The sequence below is a fragment of the Nicotiana tabacum genome, chromosome 7, assembly GCF_000715075.1.
Source record: "Nicotiana tabacum cultivar K326 chromosome 7, ASM71507v2, whole genome shotgun sequence".
Taxonomy (NCBI): Eukaryota; Viridiplantae; Streptophyta; class Magnoliopsida; order Solanales; family Solanaceae; genus Nicotiana; species Nicotiana tabacum.
In genome coordinates, this window is record NC_134086.1 from 159336178 (window position 1) to 159347050 (window position 10873).

Consider the following 10873-nt stretch of genomic DNA (forward strand, 5'->3'; position numbering starts at 1 on the left):
TTAAAAAAATAACATAGTAATATCGTGCAATTTTTCGATGTAGGGGTATCAATCGAATAAATGTCGATTGTTAATATTCTTTAGTTAATTTTCACTATCTAATATTTAGGGCCCGTTTGGACATAAAAAATCCCTTTTTCCCAAATTTTTTTACTTTTTTTCAAAATCAGCGTTTGTTCGTAACATTTCCAATTTTTACTTGAAGATGCATTTTGAAAATTTTCGAAAATCTGAAAAACTCCAAAAAGCTGTTTTTCAAAATTTTCACTCAAATCACTCACAAAACTTCAAAAACAACCTAAAATTATATTCATGTCCAAACACAACTCTAAATTTCAAATACCATTTTCACGTGAAATTTTTTTTCACCTTTTTTTGAATTTTTACAATTTATGTCCAAACGCCCACTTAATACAACGGAAATAACTTTGTCATTTTATTTGCATGTTTTACAAGTTTATCCTAGACATAAGACACCACTAGTAGCTTTATATAACTCGAATTGTATTGAATTATTAACAACAACAACAACATTGACGGCAACAAAATAGCAACAATGTCATTTTTTTCATTCATTTAGTTGTTTTTCACTTTGCTATATCTATATATTCAGTAAATATTTGGTTAGAGATGTAGGAAAGCTAAGGAAATAATATTATTTGCAGAAAAGATTTTGAAGATCTTTCTGAAGTCCAAGAAAAAATCCTTGCAATCCAAACAGTAGATTGTTTGAATTACCATATTTAAGAGGATTATTTGATAGATTCGGTTGCATGTCTCCCACGTGTGAGAAATTCACTTCCTCAAGATTAATGAAAAGAACAAAAATGTGAAATTAATTATTATTATTATTATTCGAACCAAGTTGCAAAGTATTTCAAAATTAGTTTTCAAAAATATATTTTCATAAAAAGTTATCTTTTGATGTTTGACTATTAATTTTTCTCATATATTAGAATTTTAAAGCAAAAAAGAAGAAGATGAAAGTCATTTTTTTGTGTGTGGAAAATTGCCAGGGAAATTTGCTCATCGGATGCGCACTAAGTAACCTGTTCACTATGCAATAGTTTATAAATCATACATGAAATGTAAACTCGCACTGGTAAGTCGGTGCGACGAGCTCTCACTGAGAAGCTGCTGATAAGGATGATCTATCTTAGATCTACTATATGGGAAACCACTCACCCAATCAAATCAACCGACGCTGAACTCAACCAACCCTTGAGGGCGAAAAGTTCTTTTTTTTTGTACAAAAATCATAATAATAAATTTCATATTACTTGTTCGGACTAATTATCATACTTTACAATCAATTTTGTTTCTTAGGTCAAAATGACCTTATAATCTATCGTAATCACTCAAAAATATTATCAAAACAATCTTCATTTTGTTTTATTATTTATAAAATATATCTTTCAAAGAGTATTCTCCACCCAACAAACGAAAAATGGGAAAATATTTTCTAGACGATTACCCAATTGGAGAACCAGATAGCAATATCAGTGGCATGGATTAGTAATTAAACGAAGACTTCAGGGGCATAAGTTTTAACTTGTCACATATACCCTTCGTTTGGAAAAAAGGACAAAAAGTAGGTCAGCGGCAAGAAAAAGGTTGACCGCTCTGACAACCTTTTGGTCCCCTACTTCACTTTTTCAGCTTTAATTTGTACAAAATTTAATCCAATTTTAAAAAAAGAAACTTTATCTTTTTCCCTATATAACCTATATATATCACTTATTTTACCATCATACCCTTTCCCAATAATTATATGAGGAAGTTTTTAATTTCCTTACTCGGACTTGAAATTCATCTTAATCATATTTCATTTTTTGGTTTTAGTGCAATTAATATTTTTTATCACTAAAAAGGAAAAAAGAACTTGTCTTGGTTTTTTCTTGTTAACTTGCATTGCATTCAGAAATTTGCTTTCTGCTTTTTTTTGTTTTGGTCTAAAGAAACTGATTTTACCCCACCTGAAAACTGGTTCTCTTGCCGGGAAACAGCCCATTGTTAATTATTTTCCTCCTTAAAACCACTAAAAGAAAAAAAATAGTTTTATTTCTTTTGGTTTTAACCATTTCTTCCTTTTTTCTCTTTTACATCTTCATAAAATTTTGATCTGTGAAGTTAGTTTTAAGGAGCTTTAGATATATTACATCAGTGTAAGTCAAAACTTCACTCTCACTCCTATTTTTGTTTTCTCTTAAGTCTGTTTTTCTGTGACCAGTTGCTTTAAAATTTTCTTGTTAGTTTTTTGCAAGTTTCACGCTTTGATTTGAAAAATCTTTTGGATTTTTGTTTAAACATTTTACTTTTTCTGATCTTTAAAACAGCAAGAACATTCTTTCTGGTCTGTACTTTGGTTGTTTTCTGGTTCAAGCCTTAATTTTTTGTCAATAGAAAATTAAAGGGTCAGAAAATGTTGGTTTTCTTTTCTCACTGTACTTTCCCTTTTTTTCTGTTTTTTCAACATAGTGAAGTAAAAATGTTGAATTGCCATCTTGTGTTTTTCTGCGAGGAATTTTAAAGAAACAGAAAGTGTTTTTTTTTTTCTTCTGTTTATTAAAATGTGCAATAATGTTGGTTGAGTAGTACAAAAAAAATGTAATTTTGTGCTGATTCTTAAATGTACTTGTTCTGATTCGACCGAAGCAAATATAAGAAAGATCACTTCTTTTACTGTGCTTTTTTACAGTTGCAAAAGCATTTAATAATATCTGCTGAAGAAAATGGAGTCAAGAGAAGCCATGAATTCAGGAGTTACAGTGATAGCTCCAGAAGCTCCATCAAACTATCAAATGGCACCAAGAACGGAAAATGCTCTGGTGCCGGCGGGAACATCACCGGCGGCGACAGCTCCGGTAGCTACTGGCATTCCACTTAGCTCAGAGAAGAAGAAGAGAGGCCGTCCTAGGAAGTATGGGCCAGATGGGGCAGTCACACGTACACTTTCACCTATGCCCATTTCGGCGTCGGCCCCACCAACCTCCGGCAGCTTCTTGCCGGAGAAAGTCAGTGTTGCTCGGCCTGCATCGGAGAAAAAGCCTCGCAATAAAGTGGGAGCAGAAAATTTAGGTAATGGAGGTGTTTGTTGAACTCGATTTTGTGTGTGTGTGTGTTTTTTGTAGGACCTGGAATCTTGGAATCTTCAGTAGATATGAACATGTTGAAATAATTAGGATATTGGTACTACTGGGTTTTTTATTTTTATTTTTCACATTAATGAAGTTAATACATTGACACTGGAAACTTGTGGAAACCTGGGACTTGAATTTGTCCATTTGGTAATTTAGTACTAATTATTGTAGTTCTGAGGGGACCATGTATGCTTGATTTTATGATGCATAGCTGATATCATTGTAGTTTCTATCTTCTTTTCTATTTTTCTTCATTTTTGCCAAATGAAGATTTGAAATTTGTTTTTACAAATTAATAGAGATTGATTTGTAGGGCCTGTTGGGACAAACTGATCTGTGGTAGATATGTGAATGGATTCCTTCTGAATTAGGAAAGTGATTCTCTAGATGCTTAGTTTTGTGCAAAGAAAAATTAGATACTAATCCCAGTTTCTCAATTTACTTGATCAGCTTTACCAAAATGGTGATTTTCCTGTATTTTTACTTTGATTGCATGTAGAGTGTGAATATTGGAAGGAGAACTTATGTAGCGTTGTTGAATTAAAAAAAAAAAATCGGACGCTAATTATTTTCTTTTCATAATTTTGATTAATTTCCCCTTAGTGGTGCTAAAATTAGCAATGCAAGTCTTGTAACTGATTAAGTTGATCTCGTCTTGCAGGTGAATGGATTTCATGTTCCACAGGTGGCAACTTTTTGCCACACATGATCACAGTTGAAGCTGGTGAGGTATGCTTTGGCATACAAGGAATTGCATTAACAGATAGAAAAGCTTTGTTTGTCTTTCCTTTGTGATTATTGCTGCCTTTCCTACTCTTTCATGTATATGTAACTGGTGATTTATATTTAATTTTTCTTGGGTGGGTTACTGGTTGAGTGAGGTCTCAATTCTCTTGTTAGTCATAACTTGCAAAGGTAACCTCAACTCTTTTTGTTGAAAAATAAAGAGTGGGTGATACTATTTCTAAAAGTGAAGAAGCACGGCTTCTGGACGGGGATGGGTGATTTAAGGGAATGCTTTTTCATTTCTCTGTAAGTGATTCCTTACACGGTTATAGTCGGTCAGATGTTCTTCAAGAACTTCTACAGTTGGAGCAACCATCTTTTCAGATTTTAAAGGGCCAGTTTCTGCACTTCTATGGGAGTATAGATTATGCTTTATGCATTAACCTTTTCCATGCAACTAGAGTTGTCTTTTGTAATTATAATATCTATCCAGGACTTGTCAATACCACCCCTCTTCTTCTTTATGGTCTATTTTCTCTGCTACTTCTCCAAATGAGAAAAATATTTACTCTTTTGTTGGCTGTTTAGGATGTTACAATGAAGATAATCTCATTTTCTCAGCAAGGACCTCGAGCTATTTGCATTATTTCTGCTGTTGGTTTGATATCAAATGTTACTCTACGGCAGCCAAATACTTCGGGGGGAACTTTGACTTATGAGGTTGGTCATTTGAGTGCTCAACATTCAATAGCTCTTTGTTTTGCATCACATCATGGTGGTTATTATTTTTCTTTATCAATGGCTCACCCTTTCTTTGAACCTTGTCAATAATTGAACTTAAAGATATGAACTGAGGGTCACTCATTACATAGTTTACTCACAAGCATGGTAGTGCTGAAGTTGCCTCACAGTTTGATCGTAGATGTATAGCAATTTCAGTAGAACTTATCGGACTAGAGATGGATGCATGTTTGACAAGGCAGGGTTCAAAATTTTCTTTTCTTTTCCTACAAATGTCCTTTGTGTCTCATTAGGTATGATGGCAAAATTTCAGTAGATATGGAATTGAGGCATATTTATTGCATTAAGAAAGCTTCATTCCTGCTTGGTGCCCGTTAATGAGTATAATCAATCCCTTTTGTAATATTGTTGTGTAGGGTCGATTTGAAATCCTTTCTCTGTCTGGATCCTTTACTCCAACAGAGTTTGGGGGTTCTCGTACTAGCAGAACCGGAGGGATGAGCATTTCTTTGGCAAGTCCTGATGGTCGTGTTGTCGGAGGTACACTTGCAGGACTGTTAATAGCTGCTAGTCCTGTCCAGGTAACCTATTTATGTACTATTGCAAGAATCCTAATAACTGAGGGTGGTCAATCTTATGCTCAAATTTTGCTCTTTCAATATATCAGGTTGTAGTGGGCAGTTTTCTACCAAGCAACTACCAAGAGGCCAAGCCAAAGAAACAGAAAGCAGAACCCAAAGCAATACCTTATGCAACGGTCTCTCCTGCTGCGCCCCATAGTTCTAATATGGAGCCCAGAAGTTCCAATGCACTCACTGTAAACATTCCCGGAGCTGGAAATCAAAATATTATTTCTTCCTCCACCATTCAAACAAATCACTGGACCACTATGCCAACTGTTCAAGACTCAAGAAAGTCTGCAACAGATATTAACATATCATTGCAGGGAGAGTAGTCTAACTGGACAAGAATTCATTCCCAGATTCTGAAGCTTCACATGCTGTACCAGAATAGTATACTTGTCTGATCGGCTATAACTTGTGTTAGGATAGAATCTAGAATCTCTTCTTTCAGCTCAAGAGCATGTATTATTGTTGTGTAGTTGCAGATTATTAGTTCTAGGGAACTTTGAATGCTTTAATATAACACGTTTTGATTAAAAGTTGAAGAGTCGTAGTTTCACCCACATTGGGACTCTTTTTGGGTAGTTTCAGTGAAATCTTGCATCTCAAATTCTGTTATAATGGCTCTATGCCTATAATATTACTGCTATAATGGATACTTGTATAAACAATTAAAATGTTTTACAAGAATGTATCATAAGCTCAAGTTGAAACTTGAGTTCACAGTGGAGTTCATTTAAAGTACCAAGCCAAAATGATATGAAGTCCAAGTTCTATCAAAGCTTATATCACTTGAGCTTGTTTAACATTTGCGGACAGTATCAGCAGAGGCACGACAAAAATTAGGTAATCTTTTTCTATTTGTAAGTCTTGGCGAGAGAAGAGAAGAATAAAAAGGAAGAAGGGAGAAAGGATGGACAGAAAGGGATCCGAAGATATCAATTTATCAAATATTATTCATGTCCATGATAGAACTTACAAGTGACAACCTGAACTCTATTTCTAATTAACTGAAAAGACTATTCTTTTCTACGAGGAAGTAATTGAAATGACTAATTTGATCATGCTTATATCTTAAGTAATTAGATAAGCACTTCATTATTAAAAAAATTTAAAAAATAAAGATAAATAGCATCGATAATAATATCTTAATAATCAACGTCAATATGTTTTCCCAAGTTGAGGACAACCAAAATCCTTTCCTTAAATTGGAATAATTCTCCAGCCCATCAATCAGCATCATTCTCAGCAAAATTGGCATCATTACTGAGAAAACCAACAAAAGCCAGCTCCAACATACAAGTGCCCAAAGTATCTCATTTTCATAAATTCATCAAATTGTAGGCCTGAGAGAAAGGAGAAGAAAATATTTAGAAAATAATTCCACAAGTTAATGCCACAGATGTTTAGGTCCTTCAATATTGTAGTTCCCAGAAATCAGAATTGGCAAAAGGTGCTGTAGCTCCCAGAAATTGAAAATTGTAATACATCTTCACCTCGTTAACAGTTCAAGGCTTAAATAAACAGATCTGTTTTTCTCCCATATTTCTTCTGGTGGGTTCTAAGTGATCCACCAATAAGTCATTGAATGTTATGATTGGAGTGTTGAGACATCTGAGATAAAATAACAAAATTTCTTTTGCCTATAAAAGAAGTTTGGTTGGGTATATTTTTTCCCGGATAAAGTGTAATTTGTGGGGGTAAACATAGCGAAAATGAGCATGCATAGCAAAGCCTTTTATGTTCTTGCTTTGCACAAAATGCAAATTCATCCCTTATCTGCAACTCATCTTTCCAACTTGTATTTTTCTAGTTTGTGTTCTTTCCTCTTTTCTCTTTCTTTATTCCCATTAGAGAATTAGCATCAGATGTTTCACATTAGAATTTTACAGTCACTAGATCTTTGTTGCACCTGGTAGAATATATGCGGACGAAGGATAACCTTTTTTTTTTTTTGATAACGAAGGATAACCCTTTTTTTTCTTTTTGGAGTATTAGGAGCCAGTAGTTTATAACATAACCGTAAACCAGGTCATGCTTACAGCAAATGCCAGATTTACCACAAATCAAAGGCCTAATGGCGTAGGCTAACTAGCTTTCCTGAGAATCGATTATTTAAACCAATAAGGAAACCTTTTTTGGTCCTACACTATCCATAGTATGTGATCAAACACGACCAAATAAAAACCAAACTGTCCAAGGAACTTTATCTCCAAAGATATTCTCACAGAAACTGTGCACAATTTGAACAGGCAGTTCAAGGATCAAGTAAAAGTTAGTTACTAGAATCAGTCATTTGAAACAGACAGATTTAGGTATACTTGCTTTCGCATGTAAATAAGTAATTTATTGGGAGAAGTGTTCAGCAAGTGAGTAATTTATTTGGAAAAGTGCTCCACCGCTTGCTGCATAATAATATACATGAAAGTTTGATACAGAAAACAAATACAATAATCTAGACCATAACTTAAAGCTCACCCATCATGAGTTCAAGAAAATAGGCATCTGCAAATAGCATCTAGATTTTCACATATGATAGCATCTGCAAACGTCATTATATGATTTAATAACATCTATAGCATGGTTAGTAATAGCTGGAAACTTTACCCCAAGCAAAACAAAAAAAGAAGGTAGTTGAAGGGACAGGCGGAGCTAACATTGTTTTTGATATTCGCAAGAGTAAATGAGAGTTTGAAAAAGTGAAAGTGCATCTGCTTTAAAGAGATAACTATACTCCATCTTTACACAGTAAAAGGTTAAATTTAGAATGACCTCATGTAGAAACTGCTTGTTGAAGATATAGGGAAATATTTACATCTACAAAGAATTAAAAAGAAATTAAGAGAGCTTGAAGAGCAATAGCTCTTGTGAGAGCCAATACTGGTTATATGAAGAGTAAAATAGAATGCTGGACAAGTTGAAGGAAACACACCAAGTTAATGTCCTCCATCTTTTTTCTTGTGCAAATTTACAGAGCCATATCACAGATAGAGGAACTAGAGAACCTTGATGAGAGCAGCAATTCCTCATTCTTCATTCAGCCACGATGCTCCAGACCATACTAAAATCACATACAGCATTAGACAACCAGATGAAGTAATTAGGTTACAAGTTCCTAAAAAGGTGGAACAGCTTGTACTAAAACCAATAATAAGAAACAGGAATAGCTCGTCACTGACACACACCTGATTATAGAAAAGACAAGGAGTATCCCAAGGTATCCAAGCTTATACAATCGAATCTTCTTCTCCCATGGTAGCTGATTGAAAATCTCAGTTACATCTAGCAAGTGGCGCCGATCAGTATATCTAATCAAAAAGTTAACATCAGTTGTCGGAGCATTTTGTGATGCCAATGCCAAGAAACAGCAGGAAGCGGTTAGCAGTGCTACATACTTCATTTAAAAGACTTACACTTTGACATCATAATATAAGTATGGGAGACAGATCAGACACATAAACCAATGCCCCATCACAAGATGTACGAAGCATAGTGCTCCTTGTAGAACAAACTCCGGAACCACAAGTCTGTTAATCTCGGATGCTGAATCATAAGGGTTGATATAATCATTTTCAAGGTCCGCCAAGCACATGACCTGCAGTAAAAAGTTCCAAATGTAATATTAACTGACCCCCAGAAACATAAACAGAAAAGAGCAATAGAAAGGAGAGCATTGAGTAGAAAATGGTAAGCAGCTTATATTCAAGGTAAACAACATTGTGCCCCCGAATTTTGACCAGTAGATACAACAACAGACGTATTTGTCACTTGTGAATTTCCAGGTCAATCTAATTAGCCCAGAAGAGCTAACAAATCTAAACTAACAACGTCATCATCGTCCATGAAAAGAGAAAACATCAGAATGCCAAACAAGCAAATCAAAGTGATTTCTTAAATGACATGCTTCGTTAAGCTTGGGTTGACCTCTTAAAAAAATTACATTGTCCGTTTATTTATTTGATAAAGCCCGTAATGTAAATTACAGTAAGGAGATTTTCAAACTGCATTGGAATTGGGCAAACTTAGGGGTCGTTTGGTAGGAGGTATTAGAAAAAATAATGCAAGCATTAGTTCTATGCATTACTAATACCTTGTTTGGTACATTTTTTCAACTTGTATATAACTAATACTTGTATTAGTTATACATCATACTTGGCATTATCCTATGCATAAGTAATGCATAGAAAACCATGGCATTAGTAATACCAAGGCTTTAATGCATGCATTAACATGGTTAAAGACAAAATTATCCTTAAAGTCCCTTAAAGCTAGAGAATATGGAGGGCATTTTTGTAAGCAACTATTTTTCTTAAAAATTATGCAATGCATTATAATTTTAATACACCACATCAAACAATAGATAAGAAATAATATTTGCATAACTAATGCTTGCATTACTAACCCATGCATCACTAATCCATGCATTACTAATACACTTTATTCCGCACTATTCTAATACACCCTACCAAACGACCCCTTAGTATGATACTTATGTTTCCGGTCCAAGTACTAATGACTTTAACGTTTTAGGGTACAGATAATTGCAACCCCATTGAGAGTTAAAAGTTTGAAATTACACGTTTTCATATGCTTTCATCATCTGAAGCTGTACCCATAACTCAGTGAAAATATTTTCATTCAAATATTCCCAATTTCAATTTCAAAAATTTATTCGCAATTGGAAAAAGATGGAAAAGTTATCATCTTTTTCCAATTTCAAAACTTTAACATCCAAAAGATTTACAAAGGCGTAAAAAATAGGAGATACACTGTTAAGTAGTAGTAATATTTAAAAATAAAGGGTAAATGCGAAGAGATAGTTGAATAAACCTGGTAGAGAACTGCGGCGAGAACGGCAACGAGAAGGAAAAAGGCAAGAAGCCATGAGAGTAGATCGCCCATCATGGCCTTTCTCCCCTTCTCCTTCTCTGCTTTCTTCGCCTTTCCCACCTCTTGCTCTGTTTCTCAGGTTATATAACTCGAACCTAATTGTTTGATTATTAAAAATAAAAAAACTTGGTGCTAAAATTTTACATGCTCGATAGTATTGTTTGTTTGGAGTAATTTTCGTTGGTTATTTAATTTTGCGTTCATTACACAAAAATTATTTTTCTTTTTATTGTTATACAAATATTATTTTACTTTGCTCTATTTATCATAAAAGTCATATTGGCTAAATTTTATACTCCTACTTTTACTTGAAAAATCTATTATGCCCTTGACATTATAAATCCTCTCATTTACATAACACATTCTATATTATATACTATTTAATATATTTTCACCTAAGTATCTTACTTATAATTAAAATAACTTTATATTATTTTATTTATTATTTTTATAATACATCCATACATTTAATTTTTCCATGGCACTTAATTTGTTTAATCATATTCAAACATGAACATATTTTAAATATAAAAACAACAAAAATATTTATCTTTTAATATTTACTTGAAATAATAAAAATAGATTTTTTTAACAAATGATAGGATTTTTTTATAGTTAATAAGAATTTTAGAAAAAGTTTCAAAGATACTAGTGTTTAATATTAAGTTTTTAAAGCTTTAACTGTTAATATTATTTATTTGAAAGTATTAATCTGATATGTCATTGTCGTAAATGTAAGTATTTTATTTATTG

At 33.5% G+C, this 10873-nt stretch overlaps 2 protein-coding genes across 6 annotated transcripts; one reads left to right on the forward strand and one right to left on the reverse strand.

Moving 5' to 3' along the window:
- Window positions 1–1803: 1803 nt before the first annotated feature.
- LOC107773749 (AT-hook motif nuclear-localized protein 1-like) lies at window positions 1804–5793 on the forward strand. Its single transcript, XM_075217942.1, has 6 exons — window positions 1804–2165; window positions 2699–3078; window positions 3802–3869; window positions 4455–4586; window positions 5024–5188; window positions 5275–5793. The coding sequence occupies exons 2-6, from the start codon at window positions 2733–2735 to the stop codon at window positions 5560–5562; spliced, it is 999 nt and encodes a 332-aa protein (XP_075074043.1). The 5' UTR covers window positions 1804–2165; window positions 2699–2732; the 3' UTR covers window positions 5563–5793.
- Window positions 5794–6146: 353 nt separating this feature from the next.
- LOC107773748 (protein cornichon homolog 4) lies at window positions 6147–10216 on the reverse strand. 5 transcript variants are annotated; one of them, XR_012693623.1, is made up of 7 exons: window positions 10061–10216; window positions 8644–8825; window positions 8416–8538; window positions 8163–8291; window positions 8003–8047; window positions 7709–7772; window positions 6147–6576 (listed from the first exon to the last, which is right to left on the reverse strand). XR_012693623.1 is itself a non-coding variant. In XM_075217943.1 (5 exons), the coding sequence occupies exons 1-4, from the start codon at window positions 10133–10135 to the stop codon at window positions 8264–8266; spliced, it is 408 nt and encodes a 135-aa protein (XP_075074044.1). In that variant the 5' UTR covers window positions 10136–10216; the 3' UTR covers window positions 6147–6576; window positions 8236–8263. The 5 variants fall into 5 exon arrangements, 1 of the variants encoding a protein (XP_075074044.1); XR_012693624.1 differs by lacking the exon at window positions 8003–8047 and having other exon boundaries at window positions 8236–8291; XR_012693622.1 differs by lacking the exon at window positions 8003–8047.
- Between the last annotated feature and the right edge of the window lie 657 nt (window positions 10217–10873).

Bases quoted from the DNA above. Each gene is read 5' to 3' on its own strand.
- LOC107773748 (XM_075217943.1), bottom strand. From the start codon at position 10,135: ATGATGGGCGATCTACTCTCATGGCTTCTTGCCTTTTTCCTTCTCGTT. The intron at 8,826-10,060 runs GTTTATTCAACT...TTTTTACTGCAG, and splicing joins TCGCCGCAGTTCTCTACCAG to GTCATGTGCTTGGCGGACCT. The intron at 8,292-8,415 runs GTGTGTGTCAGT...ATGTGATTTTAG, and splicing joins CTTGTCTTTTCTATAATCAG to TATGGTCTGGAGCATCGTGG.
- LOC107773749 (XM_075217942.1), top strand. From the start codon at position 2,733: ATGGAGTCAAGAGAAGCCATGAATTCAGGAGTTACAGTGATAGCTCCA. The intron at 3,079-3,801 runs GTAATGGAGGTG...CTCGTCTTGCAG, and splicing joins AGTGGGAGCAGAAAATTTAG to GTGAATGGATTTCATGTTCC. The intron at 5,189-5,274 runs GTAACCTATTTA...TCAATATATCAG, and splicing joins TAGCTGCTAGTCCTGTCCAG to GTTGTAGTGGGCAGTTTTCT.